The sequence below is a fragment of the Anthonomus grandis genome, chromosome 11 (assembly GCF_022605725.1).
Source record: "Anthonomus grandis grandis chromosome 11, icAntGran1.3, whole genome shotgun sequence".
NCBI lineage: Eukaryota > Metazoa > Arthropoda > Insecta > Coleoptera > Curculionidae > Anthonomus > Anthonomus grandis.
In genome coordinates this window covers 23,875,658-23,894,629 of record NC_065556.1, presented here as the reverse complement: position 1 = coordinate 23,894,629, position 18,972 = coordinate 23,875,658, and the positions used below count along the sequence as shown (strand labels likewise).

Here is an 18,972-nt window from a genome sequence, read left to right as displayed (position 1 = left end):
TGAAATTTGCGTAAGGTATAGACGAAAGAAAGGAAGGCGGATTATAAATAGCTTGGAAAATCAGCTTCGTTTTTCACTTTTTTCGGTTTAGTAACCAGTGTTATCGGTACGGGCGTGTGTGTTAACGTGTGATTTAACATTTTATGAATGGATTTTCTTTAGAACGTATGAATAGTCGTTTATTTTTGGCTCTTAAGACGAATGCTTATCCTTAAATTTCAGATGAGATATTTATTACAATTTTATTACATCAATAAGTGTATTTGACCCAAAATTAATTACACAATAAAGTGCATAATTTAGGTGATTAAGTGAGTAATTGGAGCTCACCAGTACCATTTTAAATGTTTTTTTTTTATTAATAAGGGACAATAGGTGTTTATTCATTTATTTTTAGAAGTATAGTAAAAATCTTATAAATTTTAACAGGGGTAGGTGAAGAATATTTCAGGAATACCCATAACATATTCTTCATTTGGCAAACAAGTGGCAAATTAGTGCAGCTTATGTGAGTGCGCGTTTTATTGACCTTTTATGTTGATGTAATTTTTAGATATCTCTATATTGGCAAATTTATTTATTAGACGATAAAAGCATTAGCACTTTTCGACCAATTATAGTGCTTCTATAATTCCAATTATTAGGGTCTATTCGTAATGTAAAAAAAAATATATTCCAAATTCCTACTGCCAAAAACGCTATTTTGACACTATTCTAGCATGTACAGGGTGGCTCAAATTGGAATGTCTCAAAATGCCATTTGAAATTAAAAAATACACGTACCTAATAAAATTTCATTTAAACAGATACACTAAAATAAATGCAGTGACGTCACTCTAGGAAATTCAAGATCCGAGGTTCTATAATATAGTTTTCCAGAATCCATCATCAATTATATTTTTTTAAGATGTGCCTCTGATTCTGTTTGATGGTGTTCGGTAACTTTAAATTACCTAAAAATTCAATTGAAATAATAACATACCTATTTTTGTCTGATACAAAATTTTCCCTATAATTTTAAAAATGGACAAAGGCAATCTAATGTGGAAAAATACATGTGAGTCAGAGATAATATATTTGGTCAAATTCGGGTATAAATCAGTGCTAATTTGTAGCAGAAAGATCGTTTTTCTTAATATAACTCGAATATATCGGAAATTTAAAAATTTGTAACCACCTAGATGCTTTTATTTAAGGATCAATATAAAAAACTGTAACTAGAGTTAGGTAGACGTAGAGCAAAAGAGTCACGAGCATTCAAGGCAAAGCTTTCAAATAATTTTTCATGATTTGCAGTTATTTACGGTCATCGGTTATATTTGCCAGGCCTTGGAAATATTTTTCCATGTTTTACAAGCCTTTGAACTTATTTCTCATTTTATTTCAGGTTTTTAGATCCATTTATCTTTGAATCGATTTACTAATGTTTTCCAAGCGTTAAAAATGGTTTTTCACACCATACCAATACTTCTGTGGCTCAGTTTGTATGCGAGGTTAAGATCTGTTATTTTATTAATAATTTTATCAATGAGAAGTCCTATATTGTTTAATCTTCTATTCATTGTTTAATTTATTTAAAAAAAAAACGAAGAACAACGTTTTGGCACCAACGTTCTTTCCTCTATACCTTTCATGCAAATTTTAAAACATATATTGCATATAGTGTATTTTCACGTCTGAGTTCGCGTATGTTTTATATTTTATTTTTCCACGTTATTTTTTCTGTTTTCCAGGCTTTGGGAAGAAACGTTTTTCTGCCCTCTCCAAATCCGAGAGATTTCCTACATTATCTAAGACGCTCTGAATATGGAAAAATTTTGAAATTTTCGTTTCATCCCAGATTTTTGAGGATATTTTGCATATCTGCCAGGCCTATTGGACAATGATATTTCATGTATCAGGTCACGATTTTTGATATAATTATAAATAGTTTTTTTATATTTCAGGCTTTGCAAAGAGCAAAAGTTGTTTTGACAAAATTTAATTTTATTCCAGGTTTTTGGAAGCATTTCTTGTATTATTCAGTTATTTCCTCCAGACTTTTTTCTCTTAGTTCTCTGTTATTTTCCATATTATTCCAAATAATTTTTTGTTTTTCAAGCTATTCAAATAAAACTGTCCCTCTTCAAACCAAGAGATCTTCCACGTAATCTGAGACAGTGTCATAGCAACATATTGAATATGTCAATTTTGTTCCAGATTTTCAAAGCCATTACTAATGTTTTCCAGGCATTGCACGTAATTTTTTCTCATTTTCCAGTGATTGGAACCAATTTTTCAGGAATTAAAAGTCCTTGTTTACTCAGAATACAGGAACATTTTGAACATTTAATGACATACCCTATTTGATAAAATTTTCACTCTATTCGACTCATCCCAATAATTCTTAACCTCCCATAAACCTAAAAAAAAAACAAATACATATTTACCAATTTAAGCTCAAGATCAATCTAACCTTGACCGTTATTGGGCGGTACTGACCAGTTTAAAGTGGCCACGTTAAATATCAATTACAATCTGTTATATATCTTGATCCTTATTGTTTATAATATCTTGATGTCAGTTTTAATTTAAGGGGGACACCAGCAAGTGCATTTTATTAATGACCCAATAATCCCAAATGATCATATATATTATTATAACTGATAAAGGGGAAAATAAACATAATTTGATTATAACCAAACGGTTGTCATCTATATTACGTCAATATTTTTTTTTTAAATACAACTATAGTGTTTTAAAATGTATTGTAAGTGCACTGGCAAAGAGGTGTCTAGAGAGCACCCTTTAGGTATACTCTCCTGTCAAACTTCTATATTATAATTTAAACTTATATCGAGTTATTTTATATAAATAAGGTGAATTTCACTACATCCACCATACAATGAAATTATTAATAGAACACACACAAAATACATGACTAATATAATATTGACTTTGGTACGAGCGTGATAACGACTGGCATATAATATCGATTCGTAAAGGCGATCTTTAGTTCAAAGATCGACCTATGAGTGTGAAAGTTTCGGTCGCATTTGTTGAATTAGGCGTAAACCAGAATTAAATTGGCAGTTTTTCGGACATTTGCCGTGCTGACGTGTTAAGTGGTTAATGATGGCCAGTACCAACAAAAGGAAACCGGAGTTTAGCAGAGCAGTCTCGATCCGAATCGGTATTTGTTTGTTTTGGTGTAATTTATTGTAATTGTCCTTTAGCTTTAACCTATAAATGTCTGTATGTTAACTTTTGAATTTCTTTTTCCAGGTGAACGTGCTAATTATGTTAACAGTCCCCACGTCATCGCGATGGTCGGTCTTCCTGCTCGAGGGAAAACCTACATTTCGAAAAAGCTGTCACGTTACTTGAACTGGATTGGCATAAACACGAGAGGTAACAATAAATTATTTAAAAATTCTCTAGTACCCCACTGTCCTATATGAATATTCATTATAGGAATAGTTAGGGAATGATGATCGGTACGACCACGTTTTTGCCCTCACCTTATCCTCGATGTTGCAATATTGCAGCAAGTTGCTTTTGAAAATTTCAAGTTGGGTTGCTTCTGGACCTTGGTTAACAAAACTAACTCTAACTCAGAAAGTTTTTAAGGTACAAGAGATATTTTATATGAAATTGTTGAGAAATAAATGTTCTTTCGTTGCCTAAAACCCTTTTAAGAATATTTCAATTATTTCATGAAAATATTCCAGAAAATAGTGAAACTTCCGTAACTACCCAACGCCTTGGTCCAGAATCATGTATTTACTCTTAAATCCATTTTCAGGATTCTCTTTATATTAATGTGAAAAAATATCAAATTAATTTAAGTAGCATCTGAGTTATACCCAAAAATATCTGCTAATAAATAAAAATCTTGATTTTGCAATATGGGTTTCAAAAATATTAAATTTGGTGGCACTTGTACTATGGTTGATAAAATTGCCTCTAACTCAAAAACTTTTTGAGGTACAAAGAACGTTCTTATATGAAAATATTGGGAAATAATTAATGATCTTCCATTGAATAAAAGCCTTTGAAGAATCTTTCAATTATTTGTTAATTAATTGTCGTTAAGTGGAGTTATGCAAAAATCTCTGCTAATAAATAAAAATCCTGATATTGCAATATGCATTAAAAAATCCTGATGTTGCAACTCAAAAACCTGAAATTTGGCGTTTCTTGGATCTTGATTAACAAAATTATATGTATTGGGAAATAAATGAGTTTTCATTGAATTAAATCCTTTGAGACATCTTTCAATTATTCGTTGAAAATCTTCTAAAAACTTGAAAATTTGTAAAAAAAAATGCGTTAACCAAAACTGCTCTAACGGCTGCAATTCTTAACCCAGAATTATGTTTTTACCCTTAAATCCATTCTCAAGAACCTCTTTATATCAATATAAAAAAAAATATGAAAATATTTTAATTTTTGCTAATAAATATAAATCCTGATGGATGGATCTCAAAAACCTCAAATTCGGCGTCTCTTGGACCTTGGCTGACAAAATTGCCTGTAAGTCAGAAAGTTTTTGAGGCATAATAAACGTTCTGATATGAAATTATTGAGAAATAAATTATCTTTCTTTGAGTAAAATCCTCTTAGGAATCTTTCAATTATTTGTTGAAAATCTTCTACAAAATAATGAAAATTTGCTAAGAAAATATACCCCAGCCAAAACTGCCCTAACTACCCCAATTCTTAACCGAGAATCATGTTGTTACCCTTGAATCTGTTCTCAAGAACCTCTTTATATTAATATAAACAAATTATGAAAATATTTTAAGTGGCTCCAAAGTTAATTCCACTAACGAATAAATACATTACCTTAAAGTTCACAACATTTACTGCTATATTCCCCAAAAAAATCATACTATAATCAACTCCTCCTCACAGTGTTTAACTTGGGAGAGTACAGACGTCACGCAACTACAGCCTACCAAAGTCACGACTTCTTCCGACCGGATAACACTGAAGCGATGGCCATCAGAGCCCAATGCGCCATAGAAGCCTTACAAGACGTCTGTCAGTGGTTACAAAACGGGGGCGAAGTGGCCGTTTTCGATGCCACCAATTCAACAACTGAGCGTAGAAGAGTCATACAGGATTACGTGGTGAACAAGATGGGATTTAAGTTATTTTACGTCGAGTCCGTATGTGATGATCCGCAGATCATCGAACAGGTGAGTAAACAAGAGGTCCTAGCATTTGGTTCTTAGGGTTTTGTTTTTTAGTAAATCGTCGCTTAATTTTTTTTCCTAAAGAGACTTAGTCGTTACAAAAAAACTACAAGTTTGGTCAAAAGTCTCTAACTAATATGATAATAGGTTAAAAATGGGTTACATGTTTCGCCCCGAAAAGTATCGTCAGACCTGAACAACAACTGGACGTGGACTCTACAGATAGATTACTCTTCACTCTATCGGATTTTTTCTTGTTGTTTAGGCTTGTTGATGCTTCGGTTTGCGCCGAAACACGTAATTCAAATAATTGTTGAAGTTGAAAATATAAAAATTTATTTCAGAACATTATGGAGGTTAAGATAAGCAGCCCGGATTATGTGAACATGAACAAGGAAGCAGTATTAGATGACTTCTTAAAGAGGATTCAACATTACCAAGAGAAATACTCCCCGTTGGACGAGGAACTGGAGAAAGACGTTTCCTTTATGAAAATTTATAATACAGGAGAAAAGGTGGTGGTACATAAGCACGAGGGGCACGTGCAAGCTAGGATAGTTTACTATTTGATGAATATACATATTACTCCAAGGACAATTTATTTGACTAGGGTAAGTAATATTTTTTATGGTGAGCAAATTACAAATATTCTGTATTACCAACCCATTCTGATATTACAGACACAAGCAACATCCGATATTGCTTAAAGCACTTTTAGCAAACATCAAATCAAACAAAGAAATAAAATTAAGTTTAACAGTTAAAAAATTAATATAGTAGTAATATATGCTTAGATAAATAATGCAATACAAACAGATTACGCAAAACCTATAACATAAACTAATCACAAAAGTTAAAAGTACACATGCATTTATCAATTAAAAAAAGCACTAACATCCTTCTTAAATTTCTCATTGTTGATAGTTTGGATGTCCCCAAAAAGACTACGGAAAGTTTAATTGCCTTATAGTAAGACCTTTTCTGAAAAAAGGAAGTATTGTGCCTTGGTATCCCAAAAATCATTTCTATATCTGGTAACCATGTTTAATTTATATAAAAGTTACAATTTGTGTTAAAAAGGTTGCAATCGAAGTAACTATAATACCATCGCCTTACTCTTATCACCTACATCAGGAAAAAGTCATTTTTCGACCTCGTTTTTGAGGCCGAAAATGGACTCCAAAAATGCGATATCTCAGCTAATATAAGAGCTACGACTTCGCCGAAATGCAGGAATCGAGTGGTTGTTTAATTTTGTATATAATGATTCATTGGCAGATTATTAAACCAGTTCTTTCCAGATTAAATTTTAGCCTTTTGTGAGCTTACCACTCTGCTTCAGTTTTGGTACTGCAATCCGAGAGTTCCCTTAGAGCCCGATTTGATACTGTTATTGAACAGTCATCAACAAACTGAATGACCAATCCTTGATTTTTGTAGAGAGTACAAAATGAAGAGAGGACCCTGAGAGAGTTGATCCCTGAGGGACTCCCCGACTCATTTTGTCTGAAACATAGTTACAAAAAATTTTCTTTTTGAAATGATGCACAAAGACTGGAGATATTTGCTTTTAATCTGCAAACTTCAACCTTTTGATTAGCAATTGGTGATCCAGTGTTGCAAAGGCTTTCAAAAGATCAAACGGCTGTCTTGTTATCTTATATAATATTTAATGACTTAAATGTAGCTTGTTCTTTTGATAATTATTTTGGTTTGTATCCAAATTGATTTTCGTTCATTAGTTGATAATGTTGAATATAACTCTTACATGTATAGATCCCTGAAAAACCTTCGATACAGAATATTGTGTTCTGTCGGTTGTACAGTACAGTTGTCTGCTGATGTTTTAGGAGCTTTTTAGAGATTGGTATTAGCTTTGCCAGTTTTAATTACTAAAATCACCTATAATAGGCACTGATTAATAATTTCAGCCATAGGATGGCATATGTACTGAGCTCTCCTTTGTAGAATGTAAATTGGTAGTTCGTTCATTCCAGAAGAAAACTTATTAGGTAAACTCGTAAGTATTTTTAAAACTTCAGAGTGTATATTGTACTATATTGTTCATTTTTATAATGCCTAAGATCGACGGAATTTGGATATAATTGATAGTTTACGTATAGACGTTTCATGTAATTAGAATAATTTTTAATTTCAAGATTTATCCATGTTTTTTTTACAGATTTTACATATATCCAAAGGAAATGCAATTTGAAAGTAATATGGAAAAATACAGAGTTTCATATTTATCATTCACATCATATGCCTGAAATTCACCCTTCCACTCCTCATGCATTAAATAGCTAAGAAAACAGCTTGTTTAAAAAATCTTTTTTTGATAAAACACTGTTTTAATGAAATATATTCCTTAGATTCAATTGAAATCATTTGTCCACCATAGTCAGACATGCGTTTTGTAGATAGCACCTGTAAGCTTATTTTAATTAAAATTGCTGAATATATTATCAAGTTGAGATTTAAATGGAGTTATCTCTTTTATATGTGGATGTAAACCAAAACTAAAAAAAAGAGAGTTTTTAAAACACACTAAAATTTGCTGCAATAATGAGAAATTTATTTGGCTTTAATCAAGATATGTAAAATCCTACTACCAGTTCGAGTCAGGGATCCTGTATTAGCACATACAAGTAAATGGTGCATTCATGTCACTGATTTTAGTAACTGACATTTCAAAATGTTTCTCGATAGATTCCTCTTTTGTCTGGACCTCCACAGACCTGGATATTCTGGCATTATCTTAAACGTAAATCACTATGCCTTTCCTTTGCACTATTGAAAATCTTAAAAAAATGATTCACTCCTTATGCTTGCAGACATCCAGATGGGGCCAGAATGCGCTGTTAAAGTCCAGTGCAACGATATATTAGAATGGTCACCCGTCAAAACACCAGCATTTTACTTCTCAAACAATGTAAATAGAAGGTGGATGACATTGTTTGGCAGGTGGAATGCTGGTGTTTTGACGGGTGACCATTCTAATATATCGTTGCACTGGACTTTATACATCTTATCTTTGAATTGTAAGGGAGCTGCTACAACAAATATTTTTAACTTATTTGGTTCTGATGATAGTTTCTTAACGTTGACTAGTTCATTCTACAAGCTGGGTTTTTACTTAGATATCTATCCATTCCCATCACTTTTAAGGGTACATTGTTTTTCACGTGGTAAATGAAATGCATGCACACCTTTCTGTAACCTCCTCACCTCCTGGAAATGTGCCTGCATCTTCTTTGGCCTGGTGTGTGCCCAAACATTTCTTACTGCGCTTGCTTTAATATCTTGGCTTCTGAAGCTGGTTTCTGTTTACCAATTCTGATTGATAATTTTCATTTGTTGATAAAAACCGATTTCTTGAAAAATTGAAAAACTGTTTGTGTTTGAATGATCCTAAAATTCTGGGAAAAAATTCATGTATAAAACCACGTATGAAGATTAGAATATTCAAAAAATATCTTTTATAAAAGCTTTACTAATTTCCATTGTCTCCAACAAGTCTAGTTTTTTACTTTTGTTGCACTAAAGAAGTATTTTTATATTTTGGCTGTCAGGAAAATTATGTTTGGAGTCGAGGAGGTGATTAGCAAAAGCCGATCTGGTGACTGTGATGTCGGTATTTTTAAATTTATTATATTGGGCCTTGTGTTCACTAATCCTAGTCGAAATCTTCCTGACAGACTGGCCGACGTAGACTGCAGGGTACTCTTTACACCTAATATCATAAACTCCCGGAGAAGATAGCGGGGGTAGTTTATCTTTAGTTTTAATTAGATGTCTTTTTAATGTATTATTGGTTTTAAAAGCTGGGGTTATGCCAAAGGGAGAAAAAAAGCGGGATAGTTGTGACGAAATTGGTCCAAAATGAGTAAACGGCCTAAAAGTTTTGATATAGTTTGTTTGTTGTCTGATAAAATTAAATGATAATTTATACTTGTCAACATACTGAAAATACATTTTATATGTAGGTTCAAGAGGGAAAAAGTTACTGACCGCTAATTGTTTAATGGTAAGGAATTCTTTTTTAAAAGCTTCACGAGAAAGTGAGTAAGCTCTACCTCACTTCCATTCCAAATCATACATATATCATCCACATACCGTTTATAAAAGATGATGTTATTTTAAAAATTACTGCTCATTATTTTTGTTTATAAGTTACTAAGAAATACTTTACTAAGAAATGCCGATAAACAAGAGCCCATTGCTAGTCCCTCTTTTTGGTTGAAAAAACGGTTGTTAAATTGGAAAAAAATTTGATCCAACACAGTAGAAAGGCGCAAAAGTAGATTTTCCACCAAGAGTGAATCAAGTTTCCCCCTGAGAAGATCTTTGACTAAGACCAGACAATCAGCGGGTAGAATGCTTGGAAATAAGTTTTTCACGTCTAGCGATATAAGCTGGGCTGTATCTGGAACGTGAACAGTCTGAATGCTTTTGGCAAAATTCACTGAATTTGTTACAGAATATGGTGCTTTGAAGTTTGAGACATTTCTAAGAACGTTATTAAGCCAAGATGATAACTGGTAACAAGGGGAGTCAACAAAGGAAACCACAGATCTAATTGGCATGCTAGTTTTATGGACTTTTAGCAACCCATATAATAGAGGTGTTTTAGGGTTCATGGGACATAGTTTTTGTTTTGTGGAATTAAAATATTCTAAGGTTACCAAGGTCATGTCTAAGACTTTTTTTAATTTATTAAAGAATGGACCTGTCGGATCTCTGTCGACCTTTTCAAAGTCATCTGTGTTTAGAAAATCTATTACTTTATTTATGTAATCGTCTCTTTCTACGGCAAGTAAGCCTGAAAAAAAATCATGTTCCAACTCAATTATGAGGGAAGTTATTCATTCCCTTAGTTCCCTATTAATCTTATTTATTACTCCTTATATTCTCCTAAAATATTAATTGTATGGTATTTTTTACTATTCTTCTCCCCTAATGCTTTATATTGTCTTCTTCAGCATGGTGAAAGCGACCATAACCTAATAGGCCGAATCGGTGGCGATTCGAACCTAAGCGCCAGGGGTAAACATTACGCGAACGCGTTGGCCTCGTACATCCACGAACAAAAAATCGAAGGTTTAAGAATCTGGACGTCGTGGCTTAAGAGAACGATACAAACGGTGAGCGGGTTAGATGTGCCGCAAGAAAGATGGAAGGCCTTGAACGAAATCGATGCTGTAAGAGGTAAATCGGTTTCTGTTGAAATATTTTCGTTAACTTAGCGTCCGTTTAGGGGGTCTGCGAGGAAATGACTTACGAGGAGATCAAGGAGAACTATCCGGAAGAGTTCGCGTCAAGGGACCAAAATAAATTCGCCTACAGGTACCCGAGGGGTGAAAGTTACGAAGACCTGGTGGCCAGATTGGAACCGGTCATTATGGAACTGGAGAGGCAAGGGAATGTCCTGGTGGTGTCCCATCAAGCGGTTTTGAGGTGTTTATTGGCTTACTTTTTGGATAAATCAGCAGGTAAGCTTTATTGCTTGTGGGAACTGATATTCCTTTCAGTATGAGAGGATAAGGGTATTTTGTATATATTGGGTTACCATCCAACGGCGCCGCTGGTAACCTAAAGATATGCAATGTTTACAAACAGTAAGTGAATCTCTCGCGTTCTCATTGTTTAGTTTCAAATATTAAAAAAACTATATGCACAAAGCAACAATTAATAGAGAGGTTTCCTAAACGTTATACTTGGAAAAATATTTAGCGCCACCAGTGTTTGGGCCGGTAACTACCACGTTCGGCGGGAAATTTGAATTGCTCATTGTTTTTTTAGCTATGGTAAAGTTTCTAAAATCGCCTTTTCACACTTTGTTTAGTTATATGTAAAAAGTCACATCGATAGAATAGCAAAACACGACCAAATATGAAGAATATAAATTTTCAAAACAGTCTTCAGAGATTCATGTTTTATTAATGAAATGTGCATGTGCCTCTGTGTGTATGTGTTACAATCATGACATTGGTTCAAACCAAATGGCCAACATCTCTCTTGTTTATATTTTATTTATTTTTCTTAAGTGTTTAACTAAAACCTAAATTATAAAGAAATGTAAATTAATTTCTCTTTATTTCAGACTTTTTATAGAGGTCTTGCATCATGGTAGGTAAAGCTTGTAGTAAAATAAAAGGATTTGAAAGAGATAAATAGATTCCTTTATTTACATATTTATTTAAGTAAATATTTTGTCTTTACTACAAAGAATATATTTATATAACAAATAAAACAAAATTTTATGGCAAGTGACATCATAATTAATACTATACTTATACTAATAAAATAAATACTTAATTTTGTTGCTGAAAAAAATCACAAATTGTTGAAAAAAATTTTTATCATATTTTTCAAAACTAATGTAATAAAGATTTTAATATAGTTACTTGCACGACAAAGAATTAACCATGTCCATAAGGAATATATGTAAGTTAAGGCTCTCTTACATAAGTCCTCCTTAAATCGGGCACATTTCTATGATAAAAGTGGCGATTAAAATAACAAAAAGACCTAAAAATTACTAAAAATACATTTTGCAAGAGTGATGCTATGTGGAGACTTGGTTTCTTCATAATTTTGCATGTTAAAAAAAAAAGAAGCATAAATAATAATGTTGATAATTTTAAGTCAATTAATAATGTTCATACATCATTCTTATGTGTTTTCAAAATTAGAATTTACTTTCTGTCATACAATAACTACTTACACTCATACCTATAGATCATTAGCTCAATTTGTAAAATCATTATGAGCTAATATAAAATGACTGTTACCACTTAAAATAGCACTTTAAATTAGAAGTCTGTATGAGATGTACAAAATTCATGTTGTTTCATATTGTGGCAGGCAGTTTGCACTTTAGATAGATAACATTCTATATGTAGACATATAAAAATCTTAACTCTCTACCAAACTCTAAGAATATATTTATAAATTATTTTCTTCTGTATAGAAACCTGTTCTTGAAATTGGTATTGTGTCGACCCATTTAAATTAACGTTAAGATGTTCAATCTAGATCCTCAAAATTAAATAATCTATATAAAGTATTTTATAGCATTTCAATATTCTAATCAAATTTTTATATCTCAGGTTTTGGACATAAAACAATTATTAACAATTATATACAGGGAAAAGGTTTATCAAGATGCTTTGTTTTTGAAAATATACAGAGAAGTAAAAATAAGTCTCCATTCAATCCTTATTTTGTTTCTAGTTTTTGTGGAGCAAAATTGATAAATTTATTACTTTGTCTGGGCAAATATGTTTTATGCGATCTAGAATTACGGCTTACTATCTTAAATTACGTTACATTTTGTGTACTGCTTCATATATTATATCTATAGATAGTGGGTGTAAAAACCATAAAAAATTCCTTCAAAAATCATTTGAGGATAAATGAAACCAGAACTCAATGCAAAACTACACATCTTTTTTTGAAAGAATATTCAGCACATCTGACATGGACTAGCTATGCTCATTATGTACCCATTCTTCTTCTCTTAAATCCACATCTTCCAGTAAAAAAAGAATTGGTATTGCATTAACTTTAAGTCCTCTGTGTGTCCCTAGTACAGTACAGCTTTTCTTAAAGTGTCCTTCCCAAGCCCTGTATGATCTTTACTACATGGCGCACAACACTTCTTGATGTATTTAACCATTGTTTATGTATCCAAATTAATAAAGAGGTGGAATTCAAGAAATCAATTACTGCCTCTTGAACTGCAATGTAAAACAAACAAATTTGACAATATGAGAAAGATTAGTTCACCAATCTACAGTAATTAGTGTAGAAAAAACTAAATTTTTCTATTTTTAGATGAACTTCCGTACCTTCAAGTGCCACTCCATACAATAATTAAACTGACCCCAGTGGCATACGGTTGCCGGGTGGAGCATATAAAGTTGCCAATAGAAGCGGTGGACACGCACCGTGCCAAACCTTCGGTAAGTTACCTAACAGTAGGTATCGTTTAACACTAACAATTTAATTAATAAATCTTGCAATTTAGTTTTACGTGTGATTTTATGCTTATGTACAATTATGAAATTTTTGCCTGGGCATGTGTCAATAAAAATTCTTGCTCCTTTTTTCAGGAGCCGGGCTCGGTTACTTCTGAAGAATTAGAAAATAAATAACTCATAGAAAATAATGATAATAATCGGCTCACTATTTGTGAATTTTCGAAGTAAATAACTTTTGTAGGGATATAGTTCAAGAATTTGCTCTTTATTGTTATGTAACTTTATTGCTATGTTATTTTTCCGCTTTAATGTCATTGACTGTTTGTAAGCTTCTTTACTGTTTGCTTTATTGCCAGATTTCAATAACTTTCGTTGTTATTTTTAAGTCATTCTTTTTTCAACTCCATAATCTTTTCTTATTCAACGATTCTCAGAGATTTCTATAATTATTATGCAATAATGTGTAGCAATACTAGGAGTGACCATATTGGACAGCAATTTGCATTCTAAAAGCAATTATTGAAATACAGCACAATTTTTACTATGAAAAAGGCATTTTTGTCGCAGAACAATACAACAACATGACAAGAAGCTAAGTGTTTTAGGCTCCATTTGATATTTCCATATGATCCTTTTAAGCCTTTTCCTCTTCAGAATATTCTGTCATTTCGCGTTGACAGCCGCATAATTTAATCAGGACTCTAATAGATATGCGTTTCATTCGGTGCGAAAAAATGCTTAAGAAACACAATTGCAGACCATCAAAGGTTGCGTTTAACCTTTGAAACAGGTGACGAATTTTGGACTTAGGCCTATAAGCCCGAAATAAAACCATTCCAAGGGTTTTTCTTCTAAGACAAGCCAGATCCGACAAAAATTATTCATGCACATCAAAGGAAAATATGCCTGATTCTTCGAACAAACTTCTTCTTCTTCTTCTTTATACGTTGCAACTCAGTCCTGTGTTTTTGAGAACTCTTCGTCATCGGACTCAACACTTTGTTTCACTGATTCACTTTCACCTCAGGTAATTAGTGAAACTAAGTGATGTCATCGAAATGCATCACTCTTGAAACAGGATTGGCATTTTATTTTGTGGAGGAAAGACTTCCTTCAAATTCCTTATTAATCTTTATTTAAACAAAACTCACATATATCACTATCATCACTTATATCACTATCGGACTGGCTGCTATTGAAAAGTATTTTCAAGCAGAGCCAACTAACCTAATTTGAGCTAACTGTTGTGTGCGATGCAATATTTAATAAAAAAGCAATAGCAAAAGCAGCTAATAACATTTAATATAGGCAGCCTAAATCTTATTCTTGAACTATGTCAAATTCTTTAATCCTTTGTAAACTAAAAGAACTAACTGACTTTGTAGAACTAATTCTGTAAAGTATACTTACTTGAGTGTTGTTTCATAGTACAAAACATGTTACGTAATACTTCAATAGTGTATTTACTGCTGTAGTAGTGTTTAGCAATATTGTTTTATCTAATTAGATTAGGTATAGTGTTACCCGTTTGGGGATTTTTATTAGAAAATACATTTTGTTTTTTTCAAGGTTCCGGGTGAACTGGAGGAAAAATTCAAGCGAAAGAATAAAGAAAAATTAGACAATTCTACTTGAATTCTATAGGAAAACAGTTGAGTGCGTTGCGACTGAACAGTGTGCCTAAAACGATATTTTTCGATCTGCTCTTAAATGTGATTTCCGGATTTTTTCAAAATAATCGTATGTCGCTGGTTTTAAGCATAATTTATAATCAATTTATTTCAAGAAATATTACAACTATTATTAGTAGGAAGCGTCTTTACCGTTCTGAACATTCAATTTATTCGATTGACTGGTGCAATTTTTTTTTGTATAGTATATTTAACATTATTAACTTATAATAAGGGGTATACTTAAAACTTTAAGACATTTTGTGAAACAACTTCTTTTGCTGTGGTCTAGCTGTAATTTACACGTAGACGTGGTGAATATTTAAATGTACATACCATAATATTTGTTAATATATATTATATTTTATAAAAGAGAGTCTTAATTTTTTCCCAAAAACTTATGTTTTTCAAAAATAACATTACAGATTGTACGATGCACATTATCAGTCTACTGTGGTTTGCTGTGTCTATAAACGATGGCTGTACGATGTACTTCGTTAGTCTACTGGGATTTTTTGTGTCTAAAAACGATACATTTCGTCAGTCTACTGTGGTTTTCAGTGTCTATAAACGATGACTGTATGCACTTTGCCAGTCTGCTGTAAATTTCTGTGTCTATAAACGGTGACTGTACGATGCACTTCGTTAGTCTGCAGTGAATTTCTGTGTCTATAAACGACGCCTGTACGATGAACTTTGTCAGTCTGCTGTGGTTTTCTATGTCTATAAACGATGACTGTATGATGCACTTCGTTAGTCTACTGTGATTTTCTGTGTCTAAAAACGATAACTGTACGATGCATTTCGTCAGTCTACTGTGGTTTTCTATGTCTATAAACGATGACTATATGATGCGCTTTGCCAGTCTGCTGTAAATTTCTGTGTCTATAAACGATAACTGTACGATGCATTTCGTCAGTCTACTGTGGTTTTCTATGTCTAAAAACGACGCCTGTACGATGAACTTTGTCAGTCTACTGTGATTTTCTGTGTCTAAAAAAGATAACTGTACGATCCATTTCGTCAGTCTACTGTGGTTTTCTGTGTCTATAAACTATGGCTGTACGATGCACTTCATCAGTCTACTGTGAATTTCTGTATCCATAAATGACGCCTGTACGATGAACTTTGTCAGTCTACTGTGATTTTCTGCGTGTAAAAACGACGCCTGTACGATGCACTTCATCAGTCCACTGTGATTTTCTGTGTCTAAAAACGACGCCGGTACGATGCATTTCGTCAGTCAGCTGTGAATTTTTATATCTATAAACGACGCCTGTACGATGAACTTTGTCAGTCTACTGTGATTTTCTGTGTATAAAAACGACGCCTGTACGATGCACTTCATCAGTCCACTGTGATTTTCTGTGTCTAAAAACGACGCCCGTACGATGCACTTCGTCAGTTAGCTGTGAATTTTTGTATCTATAAACGACGCCTGTACGATGAACTTTGTCAGTCTACTGTGATTTTCTGTGTCTAAGAACGATAATTGTACGATGCAATTCGTCAGTCTACTGTGGTTTTCTGTGTCTAAAAACTATGGCTTTACGATGTACTTCGTTAGTGTGCTGTGGGTTTCTGGCTCTATAAACGAAGTGCATCGTCAGTCTACTGTGGTTTTCTGTATCTATAAACGATGGCTGTACGATGCACTTCGTCAGGCCTCCTGTGAAAACCTATAGGTTACAAATAAATAAAACATTACATTTTGTTTAATAAATCAACTTTATTGAAGATTTTTAGAATCCTCACTTGAACTCCGTCTATCTATCCGGGCTAAAAGGCGTTAGACCTCCAACTATATAACAAAATAATACTCTGCGTTTTTATTTACAAGTGCCACCGTTCGCCTTCCAGCGTCCAACACCCCGTAGCCCATTTTCAATTATTAAAAAGGAAAAATTAATTACATTATATAAAATTAATATTTTGGTACAAAATATTTAAACATCTCTTATAAAATTAAGAGAAATGAGAAAAAAAAATAAATTAACGCGAATTAGTAACGGATTATCTGTCCCGGTACCATCGGCCCCGGTGCCGCCTCGAAATCCTCGGCGGTTTCAACGGCGAAGTGGGAATCACACGCCGTTTTCTCACCGGCCTACGAACCGGCGTTTTAATGATCAGTTTTTTCACTCCCAGCTCCGTATCCAACTTTTTCACGTACACGTACGGTTGCAGTATCTTAGTATCCCTAATATCACCACTATCTACCCTGTTTTGCACACTACCGTCACACTTATTTTCTCGATCATCCGCGTCCGCCTCCTTGTCGCTCTCCTCGCCGCTCGTCTCGTTGTTATTACTTTCAGTCTTTGTTACCGTAAGTCTTTTCTTCTTTACTTTGCTCGGCTTCGGCCAGCCGGTCATGTTCTTTCTCTTCTTCAACGGTTTTCTCGGGGCAGACCCGTTAAAGAACTTTTTGCAACTCTGTTTGTCTTCTTTGGCCTTTGATTGCTCGTACATGGTCATCACGTCGTGGGCCGTCACCCTACTGTCCAGAAAACTGGTGTCCGGGTCAGTGGTGGGCTCAAAATCCGAAAAATCAAAGTCCAGGGCCGTATTCAGTTCGTCTTCGATTTGCTGGGCGAGGGCGAAGTAATCGACTTTTTTCTTGCGTTGCCTTTGAGGTCCTGTCGTCGGTTTGGCCTTGGGTTGGTCGATTTCCACCTGCGGTGACTCCTCCGGTATTATTGGAAGAGTAGAAGATGAAGTAGACGAACTTTCTGCTGCGGGATTCCTCGATCGTCGTTTCCTTTGGTTCACTAGGCTGCTTAAAATTGCCAAAGTGGAGGCGTGTTGTCTGGGCGATTTCCGTGGGTTTCTCCCGCGAGGCGATCCCGACAAGAAGGTCATCGAGGCAGCCCTCATTTCCGCACCCGTTTTGCTCTTCTTTTTTCTGCTTAAGGCCGTTATTTCCTTAACTTCTTGTGCCACCGCGCTGGAACCCGAAGAACCTTCGCTTAGCTTACTGTCTTCGTCTGTAGATAAGGTTCCAGTAGCTAGTTTTTCCTCACTGGTGGACTCTTGCATTCGAGTGTCTGGTGGTGCAGGGGAATCAACGCCTTCTAAAGCATCCACGTCACTGCTGGAGGTCGGCTCGTCAAACTTTGAGTTCAAAATACAGTCTTTTATCTCCTGGAAGGCATGATAGCAGGTGCGTGGATCCAACGGTCTTAAGTGGGGAATTTGGTATGGTAGAACGAAGTCGTTCCAGTAATCTAAAAGATAATTAAGATAAGAGACTACTACTAATTTAATTTTGTAGTAAAATTGTAATAAAATAAAACGGTTAATTTGAATTTGGGTGCCCATTCCACATACAGCTGAACTTTCAAGGATCAAAGTCAACGGTGTAATTTTAATAGTTTATGTTTTATTGCGGTTCAGCCAAACGTTCTGCTGTACCAGAGTAACCTTTATATTATCTTAACGCGTTAAAATAAAGAATATTATTTAATGCATTTGACGAATTTGGGCCTTTTTGTTACTATTCAGTGAGTAGCTATCATTAAATTTGGTTTCTTTAAAAATAATATCGAAAGAAAGAGTTTGAAATCAGATTAAATCACTTTGTAGTACTGAAGATGTAATAATTGAATCTAATTATAAAGATAGTAATAAGTTTTTGCTACGAACCGCACCAAGATGGAAGAAGAGTTGTGATGATTGGATAAAAAAGTTTAGCAATGCCAGCGCATCATGACGCATGTATATGTCATACATCCTCTAAATATTTGACGTATTTTTTAGGTAAATGTCGATTAAACTCATAACAATTTGGTTTGCTCAAGCCTTTAGTTATTTACTTATGACTTTAGATATGCAGAAGATGTTTCTTAAGTATTTTGATAACAGACTGACTCCTTCAGCAGCTATAACATATTATGAAATGAAGGCCTAGATTGTTTTATTAATTTATCCAATGCGTTAATTGATCCAACAGAGAGAGATAAATTAACCATTTATACATTAAATGGAGGTAATTATATGATCAGGTTTTATTTAAAATAAATAATAATATGTATGAATTTTGACAGACGAAAAAAGAAGGCTGGAATAAAATTAATAATCAAATAAAACCCGTTACTAATAACAGTTCTTACTCCTATAATGTTACATGCACATAAC

General features: G+C 33.7%; 2 protein-coding genes across 13 annotated transcripts in view; one reads left to right on the top strand and one right to left on the bottom strand.

The window, feature by feature from the left end:
* The window catches only part of LOC126741975 (6-phosphofructo-2-kinase/fructose-2,6-bisphosphatase 1), a 32,885-nt gene extending 17,678 nt beyond the window's left edge, over positions 1 to 15,207 (top strand). For 3 of the 6 annotated variants that reach the window (XM_050448473.1, XM_050448475.1, XM_050448477.1), the window contains exons 2-8: positions 3,265 to 3,390; positions 4,897 to 5,183; positions 5,525 to 5,791; positions 10,163 to 10,381; positions 10,438 to 10,672; positions 13,020 to 13,147; positions 14,735 to 15,207. In XM_050448473.1, coding sequence (XP_050304430.1) covers positions 3,265 to 3,390; positions 4,897 to 5,183; positions 5,525 to 5,791; positions 10,163 to 10,381; positions 10,438 to 10,672; positions 13,020 to 13,147; positions 14,735 to 14,800 — 1,328 coding nt within the window. In that variant the 3' untranslated portion in view covers positions 14,801 to 15,207. The other 3 variants (XM_050448478.1, XM_050448479.1, XM_050448474.1) reach the window with 3 other exon arrangements.
* A 1,337-nt stretch (positions 15,208 to 16,544) lies between these two features.
* LOC126742105 (protein chiffon) overlaps positions 16,545 to 18,972 on the bottom strand; it is a 36,481-nt gene continuing 34,053 nt past the window's right edge. For all 7 annotated transcript variants that reach the window (XM_050448645.1, XM_050448644.1, XM_050448648.1 and 4 more), the window contains one exon: positions 16,545 to 18,062. In XM_050448645.1, the coding sequence (XP_050304602.1) occupies positions 16,849 to 18,062 (1,214 nt within the window). In that variant the 3' untranslated portion in view covers positions 16,545 to 16,848. The remainder of the gene's footprint in view (positions 18,063 to 18,972) is intronic.